General features: G+C 54.5%; 3 protein-coding genes across 3 annotated transcripts; all 3 read right to left on the reverse strand.

The window, feature by feature from the left end:
* Positions 1 to 4787: 4787 nt before the first annotated feature.
* On the reverse strand, positions 4788 to 5558 carry CGCA056_v013109 (uncharacterized protein; the record flags this gene model as incomplete). Its single annotated transcript, XM_037328353.1, has 2 exons — positions 4788 to 4947; positions 5017 to 5558. The coding sequence occupies 2 exons, from the start codon at positions 5556 to 5558 to the stop codon at positions 4788 to 4790; spliced, it is 702 nt and encodes a 233-aa protein (XP_037172861.1).
* A 1444-nt stretch (positions 5559 to 7002) lies between these two features.
* CGCA056_v013110 (uncharacterized protein) lies at positions 7003 to 12604 on the reverse strand (the record flags this gene model as incomplete). The annotated part of the gene is made up of 3 exons (XM_037328354.1): positions 7003 to 7046; positions 7098 to 8721; positions 8771 to 12604. The coding sequence occupies 3 exons, from the start codon at positions 12602 to 12604 to the stop codon at positions 7003 to 7005; spliced, it is 5502 nt and encodes a 1833-aa protein (XP_037173391.1).
* Positions 12605 to 16555: 3951 nt separating this feature from the next.
* On the reverse strand, positions 16556 to 17968 carry CGCA056_v013111 (Uncharacterized protein; the record flags this gene model as incomplete). The annotated part of the gene is made up of 1 exon (XM_037328355.1): positions 16556 to 17968. One exon carries the CDS (start codon positions 17966 to 17968, stop codon positions 16556 to 16558), a length of 1413 nt encoding a protein of 470 aa, XP_037173390.1.
* Positions 17969 to 17991: the final 23 nt, after the last annotated feature.

Below are 17991 nucleotides of genomic sequence, written 5' to 3' on the forward strand. Positions count from 1 at the left end.
TGCTGAGGCGTTTGGCTGATGAAGTGATCATCAACCTGATTGTCCATGAGGTCTGAGCGGCAGACGGGCTGTAGTTGGGAAACCAGAGTCTTCGAACACGTTGACAAACAAACGCACATTGTGGTTACAGCCGGCGACTTCGCCAAGTACCCCTTTGCAAGTCAAAGAGCTCTCGCAGTTTGTCTAGTCGCCCTCGACGCCCGCAACATCTTACAGATAACAACGGTCCGTCCCGCGAGAGCTGTCATCTCAACTCCCCATCCTGCCCATCCTCCCGTCGACGACGACGACATACGTCTCTGGGTCTCTCGCTTCTCCAGATTCGAGTGAGTTCCACCGTCGGCGCAAATACCCAGGTCTCAGATCTCGCTAGCAACAGCGAACAAAGCCGTCCCCGCCTGGGCCTCCGTCCCCCGACGCGCCGGCACGCCTCCCCCTCGCCCACCTCACCATTACGTACAAATTGCAGCTCTCTCTGCCTTCCCCGGATCTTCACCTCCTTCTCACCCCCTTTCGCTACCCCGCGTTCTGCCGACTGAGGAGGCAAAAACCTTAAAACAGGCCGACGGTGCGGTGTGACATCTGATCAACAACACTGCCCGCTTGCGAGAGGGCCTGGAAAGGGAGGGTAAGGGATGCTCCATTCATCAGGTAATGGCGTTCTGCTTCAGGGCTGAGCGCCCGCAACAACGTGGTTGAGACTAGCGGTCGAGGAACGGCTGTCTTGGTCTGTTTGATGGTGGCTGGGACATGTTTTACCCAAGGGAGACGCGCGTTTGATGTTGTGAGACTGCGTCTCTTTGTGATGTTGGTGATCTTCCTGTGAGTGAGAAGCCACCCCTGACTGTGGTGAGGACGAGCATCCCCGAACGATACTTGATGTGCTCGTGATCTGCCCCAGCCAAAGACAGTATCCATTCAGTGGCTTTGTAGATTCTCATGTGTATGCCAGTGTAGTCCTCCTTAGAAGCCGGTCGCGTGGCAATCCTGAGCCGGACTACTTATTGCTCTCAATGCCCTACGTCTGCAACGGGTTGAGCATAGCCAGGCCCTCTAAGGTACCTGGGCCAGGGGCTACGGTCCATAGATCACGCACCCTGCGTACGCAATGGCGAAGCTTTTCTCATCATCTTCGGGACTGTCTCGCAATGGCTAACAGACGAGCCGTAACATGCGGGACTAGGGTGTCCAGAGCCGTTTTGCCGAGGCTCGTCATCACGATATTCCCCACAGATCTCGCGTAGTCATCACGGGTTATGGATTAGTAACAAGCCTTCAAATCCAGTGCATAGTATGAATGGCACAAGGGACTTTAGCTAATACTGGGCAAGCTAAGGCTGCATTAAATGGTGGCTTTGAACGAAGAGTCTCATGCTCGGAATAGAATTCTTTCCCGGTCCATTGCCGAAAGCCCGGATTGGAAACTTTTGAGTCCTCTGCTTTTTTGAGTGGGTTTGTGGAAATGTCTGTATTCTCTGGCCGGAGTTAGTGCCACGAGGACGTTTGCATTCATTCGCCGTTTCGCGCGGCTGTCCTCGGTTTATGATATCGGAATACTCCCCGGAAAGCGGTAGGATATTCTCACCGACCTGCTCTCAATGCTATGGGTAGAACCTTCATCTGCATAGATTTCGATAATGGTTCCAGTGATAATCCGTATGCAAACCGCCCAAGATGATCGATTGATCTGGTTCCTCGGTGAGTCAGTTCAAACTTCAAAGGGTTGGTTACCCTTATGCTGAAATGCTTTGCGGAGTGTCAAACAATCTTTCCCTGTATCAAGCAATGTATTGGGTAACAGCGACACTCAAACTCTTGATTGATTTCACCCACAGCGACAAGAGCTGGTCACCTGACGGGGTTTCCTACAATGTTCACAACGATCATCTCGAGATCCTGATGGCGACAAGACTGAAAACTAATTTCTAGGCCGACATAGTTTTGAATGACGCAAAGACGCCAATGTCGGGTCTCATTCCGAGTACGTCTGGGAACACAGCACTCAGCAGGGTAAACCGATGGGAGTAGATGGCAACCCCTTGCGTGGAGAAGGGTTTGCGGCCAGACGGTGAGCTCCCGTCGTGTATCACGTACGAATGATGATGAGAAATCGCAAGACAGAGCTCGGTGGTGTTGGCCAGACTCACAAGAGAGATTCATTCGTACATGCTTTGATCATTAAACTTTTAACGAGTCCAAGACGGGGAAGCCTGACACATAATGTGAAGACGTCTCATGCTAGTGATTGTCGATTGACAATTATGGATGGCTGTTTTGGACCTTTAAAACCTGGCTTGAACAAACCTTAGACGATATGAAGCACATATAAAAACTATGTAACTGTTGAGAAGCTGGATAGCCTCTTTTCCAACAGAATCTCGTGAGCACGAAGAGGAAGTAGATGCACTCCGGTCGACCCCATCTGACCAACAGAGGCAAAGCTGAGGAAGCAATTAGCACAATGCCCCCAGCTTCATGTGGCCGTGAATCGTTTCGCCTTGGTTCATCTCTGTCTGTGTATCATCAGAAAAAGATTCTAAAGCCGAGGAAGTACAACGGTACTGGTGTTTGGTCCTCCGACATGACTTTTAGACACGAAGGTAGGTACCACTAATGTGCATGAATGAGATAGCTCGCAACTGCTTTCAGGGCTTACTATGACTTGGACTATATCGAAGGACGACCTCAATGGCGTTTCGTCTCTATTTATAGGGCGGAAGCCATGGACTCAGTATTGATAAATCATGGCTTCAATTCAGAGCATACAGTCTTTTACTGTCTTTGACGAAGAGGCCTCATTGTCAAAGTTGTCGCCGAGTGTTATTGTCCATATCATGATCTATCCTTCAAACCCGATGCCAAATGGAAATGCTCTTGCTGTTTCAAGACACTTTTGTCTCACCGCGTTGGTATTTACTTCTTATTCGTACCGAATGGAGCCAGGACCGCTGTGCAAGATCCTTTCGTGACAGTTTCCCAAACATTCACTTTCAAGTCCATGCAAAAGACTGACAGACATGTCTATCACTTTTTTTAGGCAGGTAAGCTCAGATCCAGCCAATTTGGTGTAGGAAATGACCGTTTCGCATTTGCTGCAATATTTGTAGTGCGTCATTCCCAATACCAAAGACACAACCGCAGACGCTTTCAGATGATATTTTCTCATGAAAAGATCTATAGCTTATGATTACCAAAGCCAGCTCGCTAGGAATGAAAACTAAACCTTTCGGTTTGCAATGGTAAACATAGTTGGAAGGCGTCTTCAAAGGCAAGGCATCAATGGGGGACACACTCGGGATTGGGCATTCAAGTAGCTCTACCGCATGATTCCATGGGAATATTTCGCAATTGTTGACGGAAAAGTCTCAAGGAAAGCATCAGGTCATTGCAAGTTTGAAGCTAGGGCAACATGATTGAGTTCTTAACCTGCCGCCAAGGGCATGGAGAACCGGATGGTTGCCAAAGCCACGACAGCGAAACAAAGACAAGATTGTCTAGTCGACCGGGCATTGTCAAATTACGTGTGTGCTTTATACTGTAAACAACTGGTATTCAGAGACAAGGCAATGACCACGGCTTCCATTGTATGATGACAAGGCGTTGTGGCAACCATTAATGCAACTGGAGTAGGAACGCGATACAAGACGAACCCTTTATCAGTCGTCTCTTCGTAGAATCTCAACTCTTGTGCTTACAACCGAGAAATGGGCAGGAGGCATGCGATAACTAACAAAAACATTGAAACGGCTCGGTTACAGAAGCTGCCGAGCTATTGCTTTACCGCCAAAATCAAGACTGTGGTTGTGGTGTCTTTGCTGCTGCACTAAAGCAACTATTACTTTTTAATATCCGGAATAAGTAAGAGAAATTGACAAACACTACCGTGAGCCTGGTGCATCAATCTTTCCTCCTGTCACAAGCCACACCGTCGTAAAGTCCCAAAGCGCTAAAAGCCGAGAACTGCTGTCACTCCTTCAAGTTCTGGGACAATTTGTGGCGCGTGTGACGGAGTAATCACTGCATGGCTGTCTTTTATACCTTATTCTAATGTTGGGAACGTCCGAACCGTGAGTCTGACTTTGCTGGGCTCTACCACTTATCTCAATAGGTTTTAAGTGTGTTATTACATGTAGTAAAAATTGCTTGAAAACCTACCTAGTAACATATAAAGTATTTAATGCACAGCAAAGCTTACACCAAAACAAGCCCAATGTGGTGGAAATCACACTCTTCATTTGCCCCCGACCGGTGAGACGATGGCTGCATCGCATGCTTTTCATCGCGAGGTGACATTACATGAAGTGGGTACAGACATGGAGAAACTCATACGACTACTCGAGTATTCAGTCGGAATACTGTTCGGATGATCGACCAAGAAGACGAAGTCTTTGATACTCTGCCGCATCCTTGATAGTTAATGCTTGGGACATGACGTGGATACCTTGAGTAAAGATATGTTGAAGACAAGCGTAGACATACATCTCTGGTAAATCAAGTATTGTGTTTCAACGATATTCTTGGCTAACCTGATACCTAGCGCTTTTATATGCTTATGTCGGCTTGATGAAAGCAATATATTAGGCCAAAGTATTGCCAGCGATTTGCGATTATACTGCAGCGACTCAAGTGAGTCCCGTTGACCTGCAGAAGCACACATCTTTGAAAGACGCTCGATAGCGTACTACCCGATAGTCGATTCTCTGATGTTGTGAAGCCTCTTCCCGGTTTCCGTCCTCCATCTTCCTCACCAACGTTTGACCCATCCACACGCCGCCTGAGTCCAGGACTCAGAACTTCTTGTACTCCCCATCAACAAAAGTGACATCTGATGGCAAAGCCGCAACATCCCCCTCAGCAAGCTCCAAATAGAACTTGCCATGAGAATCAGCCCCAAGATCCCCGCCCGCTCCACTTCCGTCCTCCTTCCTCTCATCAGCATAGAAGAACCTGTTACCCTCGTTAGCACCCCGTTCACAAGGATATCCTCAAGGCTAAAGCCGCAACCAAGAAACTTACCTCCATCCCTTCCCCTTGAAAAACCCATCAGCAGCCCCAACCCAATACCACGCCGCGCTCTTCCCAATCCCCAGCGTCAACAGAAACGGAACAGGCAACGGCCCCGTATTCAAATGGTTCCCCGTCATAATGAACCGGCCCCTCCCCTCCCCTGCCTCCGTCCACCCCTTCACGGCCTCCTGCGCCGCCACATACGCACCCAGCGCGTTCACCCTCAAATCGCCCTCGACTGTCCCCACGTCGAGGCTCAGCAGGTTCTCCGCGTCGGGCGGCTGCGAGACCGTCGCCGCGTTGTACACAACCACCCGCGGCGCCGCGCCGCCGAAGTGGGCCCGCACGGCGGCGAACGCGGCGGAGACCTGCGCCGGCACACTCAGGTCCGCGCGGACGCGCAGGAACGAGGTGGACGGGTCGAAGGCCGGCGGGGAGGGTGACGAGCGGCTGACGAGGGCGATGGAGTAGCCTGCGCTGGAGAAGTGCTTTGCGATGCTGGCGCCGACGCGGGAGCCTGCGCCGAGGATGAGGAGGACCGGGGGAGACATGTTGTGTGCGTGTGCGAGTGTGTGTGTGTGTGTGTGTGTGTGTGTGTGTGTGAGCTTGATGTAATTGTGTGTAGATGATGTTGGATAGAGCTTCTGCTTTAAAGACGGATTGGTTCGAGAAACGCTTGGAAGGACTGACTTATATATCCATCATTCAGATTGATGAACATGGGCTCACGCACCCAGGGGCTTTGGAAATCGCCCACCGATGAGTCCCTGGCATGTCTTGACGATCAAAGCCGCCTAACCCCCCTTATGACGCCGTCCACCCTCATGAATCTCACTTGCATATACTCCCGCATCACTATGCAGACCACCGACCTGACAAATGACACAAGCCACAAGATGAGCCCGGTGCCGACTCTCCCATTCCAGCAACGTTACCAAATAGAGCCTCACCGAGTTCAGCGAGGGGAGTAGCGTCAAGCAGGCACCGTTGTGCTGCTACATTTCGCCTCACCCAAAGGCCAAATCGGAAATGGTCGTGGGCCAAGGTTAAAGAGAGTCAGCCACGCTGACAAACCCCCATATACCACCGACTCGACCGACCAAGACAGAGGACAGTACTCGGAAATTCCACAATCGAGAGACAATCGTCGCATCCGAGGATTCAATCATCATAACTTGGTACAGGTATTCAATCGTCTCCATGCCCCCGCCTAGCATGTGTGCGAAGGATGCGCGCGGCTCGCATTAGTAAAACCAAAGCACTTCGTCCGCATTTACATCCGCGTCTGCATCTGGCGGGCTTCCGCCAAATAACGCCAGGCGCGCGCGAGACTTGACTAATCCAGCCCAGCCTGCCGCACCCGTCAGTCGACTGCATACATCATTCAGACTGGCTGATAAATCCAGGAAAGAAGACTCATTAGCCAACCCACATCATTCACGCATTCACTTCCCATGCAAAAGGCCCAAAAATTGTCAAGGCAGGGTGAAAATTCCATTATCCACGACTACAATTACAGTCCCCTCCTTATGGTATCTACCTGAACTTGGACTGCCAATGAAATACCTCACGCAGTCCCCCGGATTCCAGAAAAATATGTGGTATCAACCAACTTTCACATCATGTGCGTTTCAAACCCAATCCTCATGCCTCGACTTGAGGGGGGAAGGGCCATACCGCTGTTTCCCTCCCCTCAAAACATCGCTCAAACGCAAAACCATCAATTGCGTGTCATGTCGTCGTAAGGTCGAGTAGCGAAACACTTTTCCCTCTGTTTCCTCCGCTTCCTCCGTCCGGACTCTTCTCCTCTTTAGGTCCGTTGCCGCTTGACAGATCCTTCCCTGCCATTTCTATAGCAGGTTGCACAGATCTGCTTCAATATGTCTGATGATTATAGGTTGATCATGTGGTTCAAGCTATCCAGTAGCATCAACTCATGTGGCAGTGCTCACTCTCTTGTACCGAATAAAAAGACGTTGCGATGGAAAATTTCTTCTAAAACGTGTCGGTCTCGTTGCTTGCGACAGTGCCAAAAGTGTCTGTGAAATGTTAGAACAAGCTCTGGTCAACACGCGTAACAGTCTGCTTACCTCTCTTGCGACGTCGGTCTTCCCTGGCGGCTTCCTCCTCCGCACTCTTGGGGGTCATGGCCCGGGGTCCACTGGGCCTGCGAGTTGGCATGCCAAGAGCGGCGTTGAGGTTACGGTTCTCCAGCTTGGGGCTGTCGGTGTAGTTGCTGGGCTGGGTGCCCGGCCCGGTGCCATAGCCGCTCTCAACGCTGTTGTAGGGGAGAGGACTGGTCTTCGATGCCAGCTTAGAGATGCGGGCCTTGGAAGGCGTGGTAGCCCTGGAGGGAGTTGTGGCCCTAGAAGGGGTTGTGGCCCTGTCATCGATGGGCTCCTTAGGGGGCCGAGGAGGACCTGCAGGGGACGAGTTCCAGTACTCGCCGGTGCCAGCGCCGGAATTGCTGTAGCGGTTGTTGGCATTCGCCGGGAAGCGGTTCAAACTGGTAGCCGAACCGGCCCAGTCGGCAGTGTTGGGCGACATCGGCGTGTCGTACTCGTAGGCTTGGCTCTCCAATGCTGCCTTGAATCTCTCGGTCTGTCCTTGGCGTGGCTGGGGATGCTGGAGGTTGACCGAGTTACGGTGTGCCTTGTATTTGGGATCCTCAGGGGTCATGTAAGTGCCAGGCGCAGGCGGGACGGTCTCAAGCCGCTGGGGAGGAACAAGGTCCTGTTGGGAGAAGCCAGAGTGCAGCTGGTCGCTCTGGTATTCATCTTGATAACGGTCGTCGTACCGGAAGTCGGATCCGGACCTGGAGGGAGGGTGCTGAAGGAACTCTTCTTCTTGGTCTTTCTTGCTGGAACCGCTCATGCGGAAGGCTTTGCCGACGCTCGTAGCTGTCGACTCAGACCACCGGGAAATCTTGGGGAACCAGCTGGAGGATCCTCGGGACTTGTGCTTCTTCGCCTTCTCCGTCTTTGGTGTGTTCTCGTTGCTCATTGATGCGTTGCGCGTGTGGGGTTGTTGGGGAGGTGTACTAAGAGGCATGGAGTCGGCACGCTGGAATTCACTTCTAGGAGTCTGTAGACCCTGGTGGTATTCCTCCTCATTGTCTTCGTGGACCGTGCTGATACGGTTGGGTTCGTATCCCATCTTTGAAGGACCACGCGACTGGGCAAAGGAAGACATGCCCGAGCCATGGCTTGTGGAGGAGGTGCCAGCCTGGCCCTCAGGCTCGTAGCCGCGGTCTTGCTCGTACTGCATCTCTTGGCCAAGATTCTCATAAGACTGACCACCGCCAGGTCGCACAGTCTGGGCCTTGAGGGTGTCGACCTCGCTCAAAAGCTGGTTCAACATGTCCTCAATTCTGCCAAGATCATTTGTGCCCTTATTGCTGAGACCCTTGAGAGCCTTGCGGAAGAAGTTGCTCTTCTTGGCCGTCTCATCAAGGGTGCTATGCTGGGAAGCTGCACCGCTCAGGCCCTTGATGGATCGCGGGGGAAGGCTGCCGGGGTAGGGACGGGGACCGCCGATAACGTTCTTGACCGTCTCCTCGGTGTTCTCCTGGACCTCCTTGATAATGACGTCTTCAGTGTTGGCAAGGAGCTTCTTGAGGTCCTCAAAGGAGTTGCGCATCTCAGCTGCGGAACGGACCAGGGTAACAAGAATTTCAGTGTCTCGGGCGCTCCTTTGGGCGTCGCGGACCATAAGCTAGAGAATGTCAGCATACATTCAAATGTGGAATCTTTCACAAACTTACGTGTTGCATAAGAGCAATGATATCCTTGGACTCAATGCTGTCGATCCCGTTTCCGGTGGAAGCGTCGTAGATGGGAGAGGCCATGCCCTGAGACATGCCACTGAGATGCCTCGCGTGCTGGGGCATGTAGAAGGGGTCCTCTGCACCGGGATCGTTGAAAGGCATCAGAGCCTTGCCCTTGGGCTGGCCGTTGGGCGATTGAAGGGGCCCCTGGGAGATGTAGCCTTCGTCCAGGTTCTTGTGACCAGGGCTGCCATGGTAATGAGCATCGTATGCATCATCGAAGCCACGGGCGCCGAGGAGGTCGGGATTGTCAATGGGGCTGGCACCGTCATACGGGTTTGTGATGACAGTGTCCCGCTTCCGCTCGGCTGATGTGCGCCGCCACTCATCTTCGTGTTCTTTACTTGGCTGGCGGTGGTGAGCCAAAGCTGCACCGACAGCAGCCCCTGCGGCAGCACCGGCGGCGGCCATGCCCAAGCCGTGGCCATGCTTTTCACTGTACTCCTCAAATGTGCCGACATCGCTCTGGCGAGGGGTAACGTCTCCAGGCCAGTGACCGTGGTCGTCATTATCGCTACCGCCAAGGGGTTCGCGGACGAGAGACGGGTTGGTCAAGGCGTCGTCGTCGACGTATCCGACCTCAGGCATGGGATCATGCAAGGCGGGCATGGCACTAGCACCCATCTTTGGCTGGTCTTCCAAGTCGAGGCGGTCGACACTGTGAGCCGGAGTGTGGTTGGGCTCGCGTCCCTCCATAGTTCGCTGCTTGAAAGACTTATTTCGTCCGATGCCGTCACCAACCCACTCGTCTTGTTCCTCATCGACTTCTTCAACAGTTGGCTGCTTCCTATCCTTCGCAGCTTTCAGAGCGGCAGCAGCAGCGCCAACGGCTCCTGCGGCAATCGCCTTCTCGGAAGCCGTGGGCGAGTGTCTTGTTGAGGTGGATGGGGAGTTCTTGTACCTCAAAGGAGCAACCTTCCTACCGTACTCATCGAGGTCGTACTCTCCATTGAACTCTCTTGACCTGCTCTGGCGGCTAGAGGTAGGCGTCCGGCTGCTCTCACGCTCACGCTGCTCGAAGAATTCACGGTGGCTAGCGACGGAGCCCTTCTCGGGGCTGACCTCGCGCGATCGAATGTTAAGCTTGCTAGGCTGGTCATCGTACGAAACGTTGGAGTCTCCGTAAGAGACTTGAGAATCCCTTCCGTACTCGTAACCAGATCCAGTGGTCATGGTAGACTGATCGAGCATGGACCCGTCGATCAAGGAAGCGACGTTTGATTCCACGCCGTTCGCTACGTGGATTATGTTGGGGTTGGCCATAATACCGCGTACGGCCTGGCCGGATCCCAAGACATCACTGCCTTCGGTGTACTGGCTGTTGCGGTAACCAGCATCACTGTTCTCCGTGAGCTGGCTGTTCCTGAATCCAGCCTCGCTGTCTTGCGTGAGTTCGCTCTGTCTGTATCCAGCCTCGCTATCCTGCGTAAGCTCGCTCTGCCTGTACCCAGGTTCGCTGTCCTGTGTCAGCTCGCTCTGTCTGTAGCCAGCCTCGCTGTTCTGCGTCAACTCGCTGTTGGGGAAGCCGTGACCGGGTTCTATGACGCTGAATTCAGATTGTTCGTCGAAGCCTCTGCCCATTACGTTGCTGGGTATCGATGACGAAGGAGACAAAGCTCTCATGTCCGGTTGAGAGGGGTGGGACTTTGTCGGTGATGCAGTGCCATGCGACATTCGGGAATCACGCTGAGCAGCGGTCTCACTTCCAGCCTCAGTGTATCCAGAAACACTGTAGATGGGGCTCAGGCCGCGGCGTTCGGGTTGGTACGGGACATACTTCAGAGGAGGCGGTACATCCTGGGTGTTGTAGTAGTCGAACTCGTTGGAATCGTCGTAGTCGCCGTCACCATCCACGCGGCTTCGGTCATCGTAGTCGTCATAATCATCGATCCGCGACTGGTTGGGGCTGCTGTAATCGTCTACCTCACGCTGCTCGGTGAGTTCTCCGGTCCTGGTGCGGGACAGCTCTCTCAAATCACCATGCGACACGTTGGCGTGTTTCGTGCCCAAAATTTGCAAATTGGAAGTTGGTGTCTGAGCTGCTGGCGTCTGGGTAGGTGTTGGCGTTGATGCGGCAGAAGCAGCATTGCCCCTAGCAACCTCCTGAATGACAGCCTTCTCTTCCATGGCGGAGTGAGGGCGGTCGGCGAGGGAATCTACCGACAGAATTGAGGTGCGAGTCATCTCTGAAGGATTGATCTCACTCATCAAGGGCATTGGTGGTGCAGGGACCTCTTCCTCCTCAAACTCTTCGTTGTACTTCTCACGACCCAAGCTGCGGCTCCTAGCTGATCCATCCGCACGCCGTCTTCTGCGCTGTCTTCTGTCGTCGGCTGGTGGCGAGGTTGCATCCAACGCGGCCGCAGCAAGGCCAGCGACAGCTGCACCTCCTGCGGCAGCCTTGAGCGCTCCATTGCTTCGTCGTGGAGTGTCATCGACTGACAGTACTGACTCTCCCTCAACAGACTCGGCGATGCTGCGAGGTGACTCGGTGTATTCATGCCGGGCCTCGCGATCTCTGCGCTCTCTGTGACGACTGTCGCGGCCAGATTCGCTGCGCTTGTCGGATCTGCGTCGGTCGACCCCCAAGTCCTCCCGAGAAAGGGATGTGCCTGTGCCGGTGGAGGTAAGAGAGCTGCGACGACTTTCGCGCTTGCTTTGCTCGCGCTTCAGAGCACTCAATTCCGGCAGGATCAGTCGGCGAATGGCGTCCTCGACGGTTTCCAACAATTTGGGGTTGTTGATGGAAGACTTGGAAGCTCCAGAGCGGACAGAGCTCTGATCATACGAGCGATGGCTGGGAGAAATGCTGGATGATAAAACGCTGGAATCTGCCCCAGACACGAGCGAGTCAACGTGATTGCGGCTAGAGCGTCGCCTAGGCGATCGCGTTCCAGCCTCGGATTGCTTTTCGCTGATGCTGCTTGTTCGGCTTTTACTTGAGCGGTGCTTGCGGTCTTTATCCTTCAACTTCTCACCAGAGACTCGCCTCTCACCGCTGTGTCTCTTTTTGCTCCTCACTTGGTCGGCAGCAGCAGCACCGGCCATTGCGCCAGCAACACCGGCAGCCATTTCGCCACCTCGAGTCGAACTCTTGCTGCGTCTAGTCTCGGACGATTTTGTCAAGACGGTCGAGCCGGGAGACCCGTCTAGGAAGCTGTCATTAGGAATGGCCGAGATCTCGGAAAGGTTTGGAGGCAGGTAAGTAGATTCGTGTGCAGCGTCGACGTCTGGGATCAACGGGCTCGCTGGTCTTCGACGACGTCCGCTGCGGTCGATCTCGATGTCGATGGGGTTTTTGGACACATTGGACTCCTCGGTGGCGGAGGCGTAGGATCGCATACTCTCTCCGTCCTCGCCCTCGAGGGCTTCGACGTCCAGATGGGACGAGGCTGTGGTGGATGGTTGTTGTACACGACGGGTCAGCGAGGCCTTGCGGACGCTGCTGCTCTTGGTCTCGGTGATCTGGATGTGGTCGTGGCGGTGCTTCTTTGACGGTGTCAAGCGCACGCGGACGCTGGGCTTACGGCTGACGGAGCTGGAGTCGCCAGGCTTGCCACCCTCGAAATACTCGATCAACAACGAAGTCTGGGAGCGATTGGCTCTGTGGCCGCGGGTCTTGATGGTGACGGGAGTGCCGTCTGAGGGGAGAGAGTAGTGGGAAGATTCGTCGTTTGGCCTGGACACATCGGTCGCCAATTCGGTGGGGGTGATGGAGTCGGTCTCGGTCGGGGCAGGGAGTGGAGGAGGCTTGTTCGAGTCAACACCCATTGTGTGGTGAACAGCTCGAGGCCTCGGCGACGGAGCGGGTGGTGTTGCGCGGGCGCGGTAGACGAGTGCCTCTCGTACTGCGGCTCACACACCTCTCTTCTTTGCTTTCTCTTGTCCTTCCCCTTGGATCAAGGAAAGAAGGAAGAGGGAAGAGGGAGAGGTGAGTGTGAGTGGGTTGCCGAAGCAGGCGGGCAAGGGTTTGTTGTGGGTGTCGGTTCGCCGTTCAAGACATCAGGAGCAGTTCGTTACTGCGGGAAAAAAAAAACTGGGCGGGCTGGGCGATAAGCTGGGCAGGCAGGCGAAGCGAGGCGAGCTCACGCCGTTTGTTGGGGGCCGTTGCGATCCGGCGATGTTTGCGCGCAAAGAGGGGGGTGAATGTCAAGAGGCAAAAGTAGAAGAAAAAATGCGGTATGTGGCCGCTGATGCCACACGCAAAGCAATGAAAAAAGCAACCAAGAGGAATATTAGGTGGTGAAAAAAGTGAGGGAAAATGCGTGCAGCAGAGCAGCAGTGTATGATGGCGCAAGGGAAAGGCCGAGTGGTCGAGGTGCAGTGCGAGGTGAGGTCAGGTAAGGTTGGCGGTTCCCAAACTGGGGTGGCTGGGCTGGTGGTTGCCCCAGTTGCGGATCTTGAAGCTGAACCAGAGAGGCAGGTAAGCTCCAGGGGTAGTGCCTCCTTTGATTTTGCGACTCGCTTTATTTATTTTTTATTTCTTGTTTTACACTTTTTGCTCCTCCGACGTCGAGGCTGTCGCTAGACACTGAAACAGAAATGGAAAAGAATACCAAGTCGAGAAACGAAAGTGTGGAAACTGTTTTTGAGAAGGTCGGGTTGTAGCAAACGGTGGTCGATAATAGAGGCGCAAGCGACGAGGTGAGAAAGAAGAGAGAGAAGGCGACAGACAAACGACGGGCAGCACCGGGGGTCGAGGTAGACAGCGGCGACAGTGACAGCGATGAACAGGTTCACAGTCTGGGATGATGCAAGGCAGCACAGCACACAAGCACAAGCTTGAAGGGCAGAAGGGACAAAAGTGACAGGGAAGCAGGCTCGAGGGAGGGGGAACGCAACGAACAGATGGACGCTTCGTCGGGCTCTTCTGCCTCTGTCTGTGACGGCGTCTCGCGTCTGACTCTTGGGTTTCTGTGGTTTGCGGCCTACAGGGCCTCCCCCAGCTCGTCCAAGCTTATGAGGCTTTGTTATTGCGGTACAAGATCAACGTCGCGGCAATCTATGGGCGCTAGAGGTACCCGTCGTCATCTCAACTTCTCAAGTTGGTAAGGTGAGCGCGGGAGCGGGCTGGGCTGGGCCGGATGTTTCTGGTTCTTTGGGCTGCGCTGCGCTGCGCTGCTCTTGGGCTGGCTGGGAACACTGGTCGACTGACAGACAGACAGACACTCGGAACTCTCTGAGGCGAGCAGAGAAGAGAACCCTAGGTCCTCCCAAAACCTCAGACGGGAGCGTTTTCGCCTGACTTACGGGTGAGATGCCCTCTGCTTCCCCGTGGTCAGAGATCAGAAGGTACACTCCAGAATCCAAGAAGCTAAAAACGGGTGCGACTGTGACGGACCAACAGATGGGCTCTTGTCCCACGAGGGTGGAGGTGCTTGATGAGTTGTCCCTCGCTCCCTTCCCGAAAAGAGCTGGGAAGGCACCGGGAGACGGGCCAATTGCCGCCGCATGCTTGGGGCGTGTGAAAAGGGCCTTGCATGAGGGTGCTGCTCCAGCAGATGAACGATCCGACTGCTTCTCATCGACGGCAAAGGCGACGACGGCCTCCTCTCCTTTGCCTCTGCGCGCGCCCTGCAGTGTGCTTCGCATCGCATGCGCACCCGTCCGGCTCTGGAACCACTAAACGGACGGCCTGCAACCACACACAGTCTCTCTCACGTCGTTTAAACCCGAGCTGTCTGTCGCAAGTGGCTTCCCTTGCCCTTCACCGTCTCTTCTCCCGCAGCAGCCAACCCTGCCCGCACATTACGTCTCCTCCACCTCGCTCACCCAACGGCAGCAGCTCACTTCACACTCCGTCTGCTCACCCCTCGACCCTACCTTAGTCAAGCAACAACTTAGCTCAAACGCTCAAACCTCGAGACCCAATTCTTCATCTTCGCAGCTTCACTTTGGCATTCTCTCACTCCGTTGGTTCTTCTGTCCCAAAACTCACCTGTTTGTCTTCTCCTCCCGAAACCACCTCGGCTTCTCACCCCCAGCCACCCCGCCAAACAGATCGCAATCATCCCACTTTCCTGTCTCTTTCACTCACTCTCTCACTCCCCCAGCCCCTCCAAATCCCCTCCGCCCCTCTCCCCCTGCGCTCAAAAAGGATCCCCTGTCAGCAATCAAACCCGACGGGCCCCCACAGTTGGCAACCTGAGTGGAGGCGAAAGCTCGGGCGTCACATTTTTGCCTGGACGACGGGAGGAGACTCGTGGAGAATGATCAGCCACTAGCAGGGCGCAAAAAGAGAATAAGGAAACAAAAATGGGGAGCTAAGGTTCTTCCTCCCGGTTGCTTCTTTTTTGGTTTTCCTACCAAGAAGCCAACGGGCTTGTAAATTGACTGACACGCCTACGAATACGGATACTTGCGTCCTGCTTCCTTGCTGCTGCCGCCGCTGCTGACATAACAAGGACATGTACGGATAGAAGTCCCAAACCTGATCAACGGGGACCAAGTGCAGCGGGCCAAGTGAGATGCCATTTCATCCGCTGGCACCTGAAACCGCATGTCTATCCGCCACCCGTGGGCGGCGCCGAACTCATGTCTGGGACACAGTCCTACTGCAGAGTGACATCCGGACATCCTCAGCACGTCTCTGGCCGAGGCTTGTGACCCCGATTTCAATAAATCCGCCAAACACCTGCTTAGTGCCGTCGACCCCAATGAGAATCTCAGTTCAGCTGCACATGGGAGATAAGCAGTACTAACCGCCGCCCAACGGTGGCAACAGCCCCGCGTCCATCGGGACAAGCCCATCCTCCGGCAGCCCAGGCCCCGGCCGGCCGTTTGCACCTTCAACCCAACCCCGCTACCTCCGTCCAGTCACCGCCGTCCAAATCACCCTCTTCGAGAGAGGCACATACCCGGCGCCCCCATATCAAGCAAATGAAGCTCTTCGTGCCTGTCCACGTCCGCATCCTCTTTTGCCATGTTTTCACACTCACACACCTGCCCCCGCTCCCCTTCGCCTCTGCACCCGAACATCACGGCATGCCCGACATGCTGCATCTACAGCAAAAGCCCCGAAATATTCTACCCAGAAAAATACTGTGCATGACGCAGGATGAACTGCTGCCCCAGGTGGTCTTTACAAACGGACCCGAGCTCGGTAGGTTTTGAGAAATGTCCTGTGGATAGATAGACAGCATCCCTCAAGCAGGAGGATTCGTCACAACAGAGTGACCAGACGCTCCCGTTTGCACCACTCACCTCCCTTGGAACAAAATTCTACCACCATCGGCTTTCTCCCCCTTGTGCCTCACACCTGATTGGTACCCCCAACCTTGTCCGACCCGTCGTACCGAGGGGGTAGATCGGCTCTGCCGTGTCACCCCGTGGATGCGCCTCCGGCGGAGAGCTGCATCGGTGGCTTTCTTGCCAGGCACGTCTGCGGCCCCCTTGATTGCCTCCGTCACGAGAAAGGACACACCTAGTACGGAAAAGAAGTATCACACCATGGAAAAGATTCTTGGAAACTTTGTCCTGCAAAGGTGTATTGTAGGTGTAAAAATAATGCTATCCGAGGGCCCGCCCGCTCTGTGGTATCTTCCGCCTCTCTTCTCGTCTTTGCATCTGTGTATTACTACGATGCCAATGCCAGATGCCGTTTGTCCGTTTCTCCCTAATGATTCCTCGTCTATCGGCACAAAAGGAATGACATAGGAAACCATGACGTCCAGCCGTGTGACTCTTCTCGTTCCTCCTGCATTTCCTAGCCCTGTCTGCTGTCTACCTTCTCATCTTCTTGGCGTCTCGGGGATGCAGTGAATAAGTCTGAGCCGTTTCCTCCTTCTCGGCGCCACCGAGAAGCTCCGCCACCGTTGGGTTCTCGTTGAAGTGAGTTGGCAATCCACCACCGAGGACGACGCGCGCCGCTTCCACTCTCGCCATGAGGGACCATGAGTCGATCAGCACAACCGTAGAGCCCAGGCGCAACTTCTCGCGATACCCGAAACCGCTCATGTCATCGTCGTCGTCATTTCTGCGGCCAGGCTCTGCCCTCGTGCCTCCGGTGTGCGGGTTGAATGAGGGGCGACCGGCGGTCGAGAATCCGGGACCCTTGCCGTGCTCTAGTGAAGTAACAATGCTGGCGAACTGTTTGCGCAGGTGACGTCTGTCCTTGCGGGAGGTCTGCTTCACTGAGGGCTTTGATGCTTCGCGCATGCGGCTGATCAATCGCTTCGGATCGTACTGTAAATTCATTGGCTCGCCCGTCTCTTCTTCCAGGTCCCGTGCGGCCTCGAAAATGAAGGCGATATTGAAACCGGCGCTTGTTTGTACGTCAACGTCTGTGCTGTCGAGTTGTTCCACGAATGCGTCGATGGCTGTGTATACGTTCTCGGTGATGTCGTCGATTTGGCTGGCGACGAAGACCCAGGATTCTAACGCAGCGGTGACTACTTCGCCGCTGTCGGCCGCACTGATGGATTCACCATCGCTCTCTACAATGGTGACAATGTATTCGAGGAACTCGCTTGCGGCCTCTTCGCTTCCGCCGGCGTAAAGCGTTGCGATAGCCATAGCCCAGATCGCGGCCGCCTTGACATCGCTGTCTTCATCGTCTTCGCATGTCTTCTCCAGTTGTGGGTAAATGTCGTCAAACAGCACTTCTGAGGGTGACGTCAACAGCGTTGCCTGAAGTGACTTCAGAGAGTAAATGCGCTCCACAGTGCTGCCTCCGGACCTGATATTCTTCATGAGAGCCGAAACGATCTCATTTATTGAGCCGCTGATTTGGCGCCCGCCGTAGTGGTGCTTGACGAGGTGAAGGTACGACATGAGAGTGGTCTCGCGACCCTTGGTGTTTGTTCGCTTGCGATCTTGCAACTCGACGATGCGATCTTGCAGGAGGGTCGCCCATGAGGCGTCAGATGCGCCGCCAATGCCCTCGTCGCCGGAGTCGGTTCCGTTGGACAGTGTGCTCATGGTCATGTTGTCGTCGTACTCGTCGTCGCTCGCTTCGTCCTCGGAGGCATAACGGCTGCCGGCGCGTGAGTGCGCGGGAGAGTTGATTTGTGAGTGGGAGGGAGAGATGTTGGGAGAATTTCTCATGGACGCCCTGGCAGATTCGGGGCGCGATCGCGCTTTTTTGGAGACAGTCTTGCCGCTCTCGCGGAGAACCTTGAGTCTAAGATCGTGCATGTTTGCGACTTCGGGGGGGGGGG

This window comes from Colletotrichum aenigma (assembly GCF_013390185.1).
Source record: "Colletotrichum aenigma strain Cg56 chromosome Unknown KSG_Cg56_contig09, whole genome shotgun sequence".
NCBI lineage: Eukaryota > Fungi > Ascomycota > Sordariomycetes > Glomerellales > Glomerellaceae > Colletotrichum > Colletotrichum aenigma.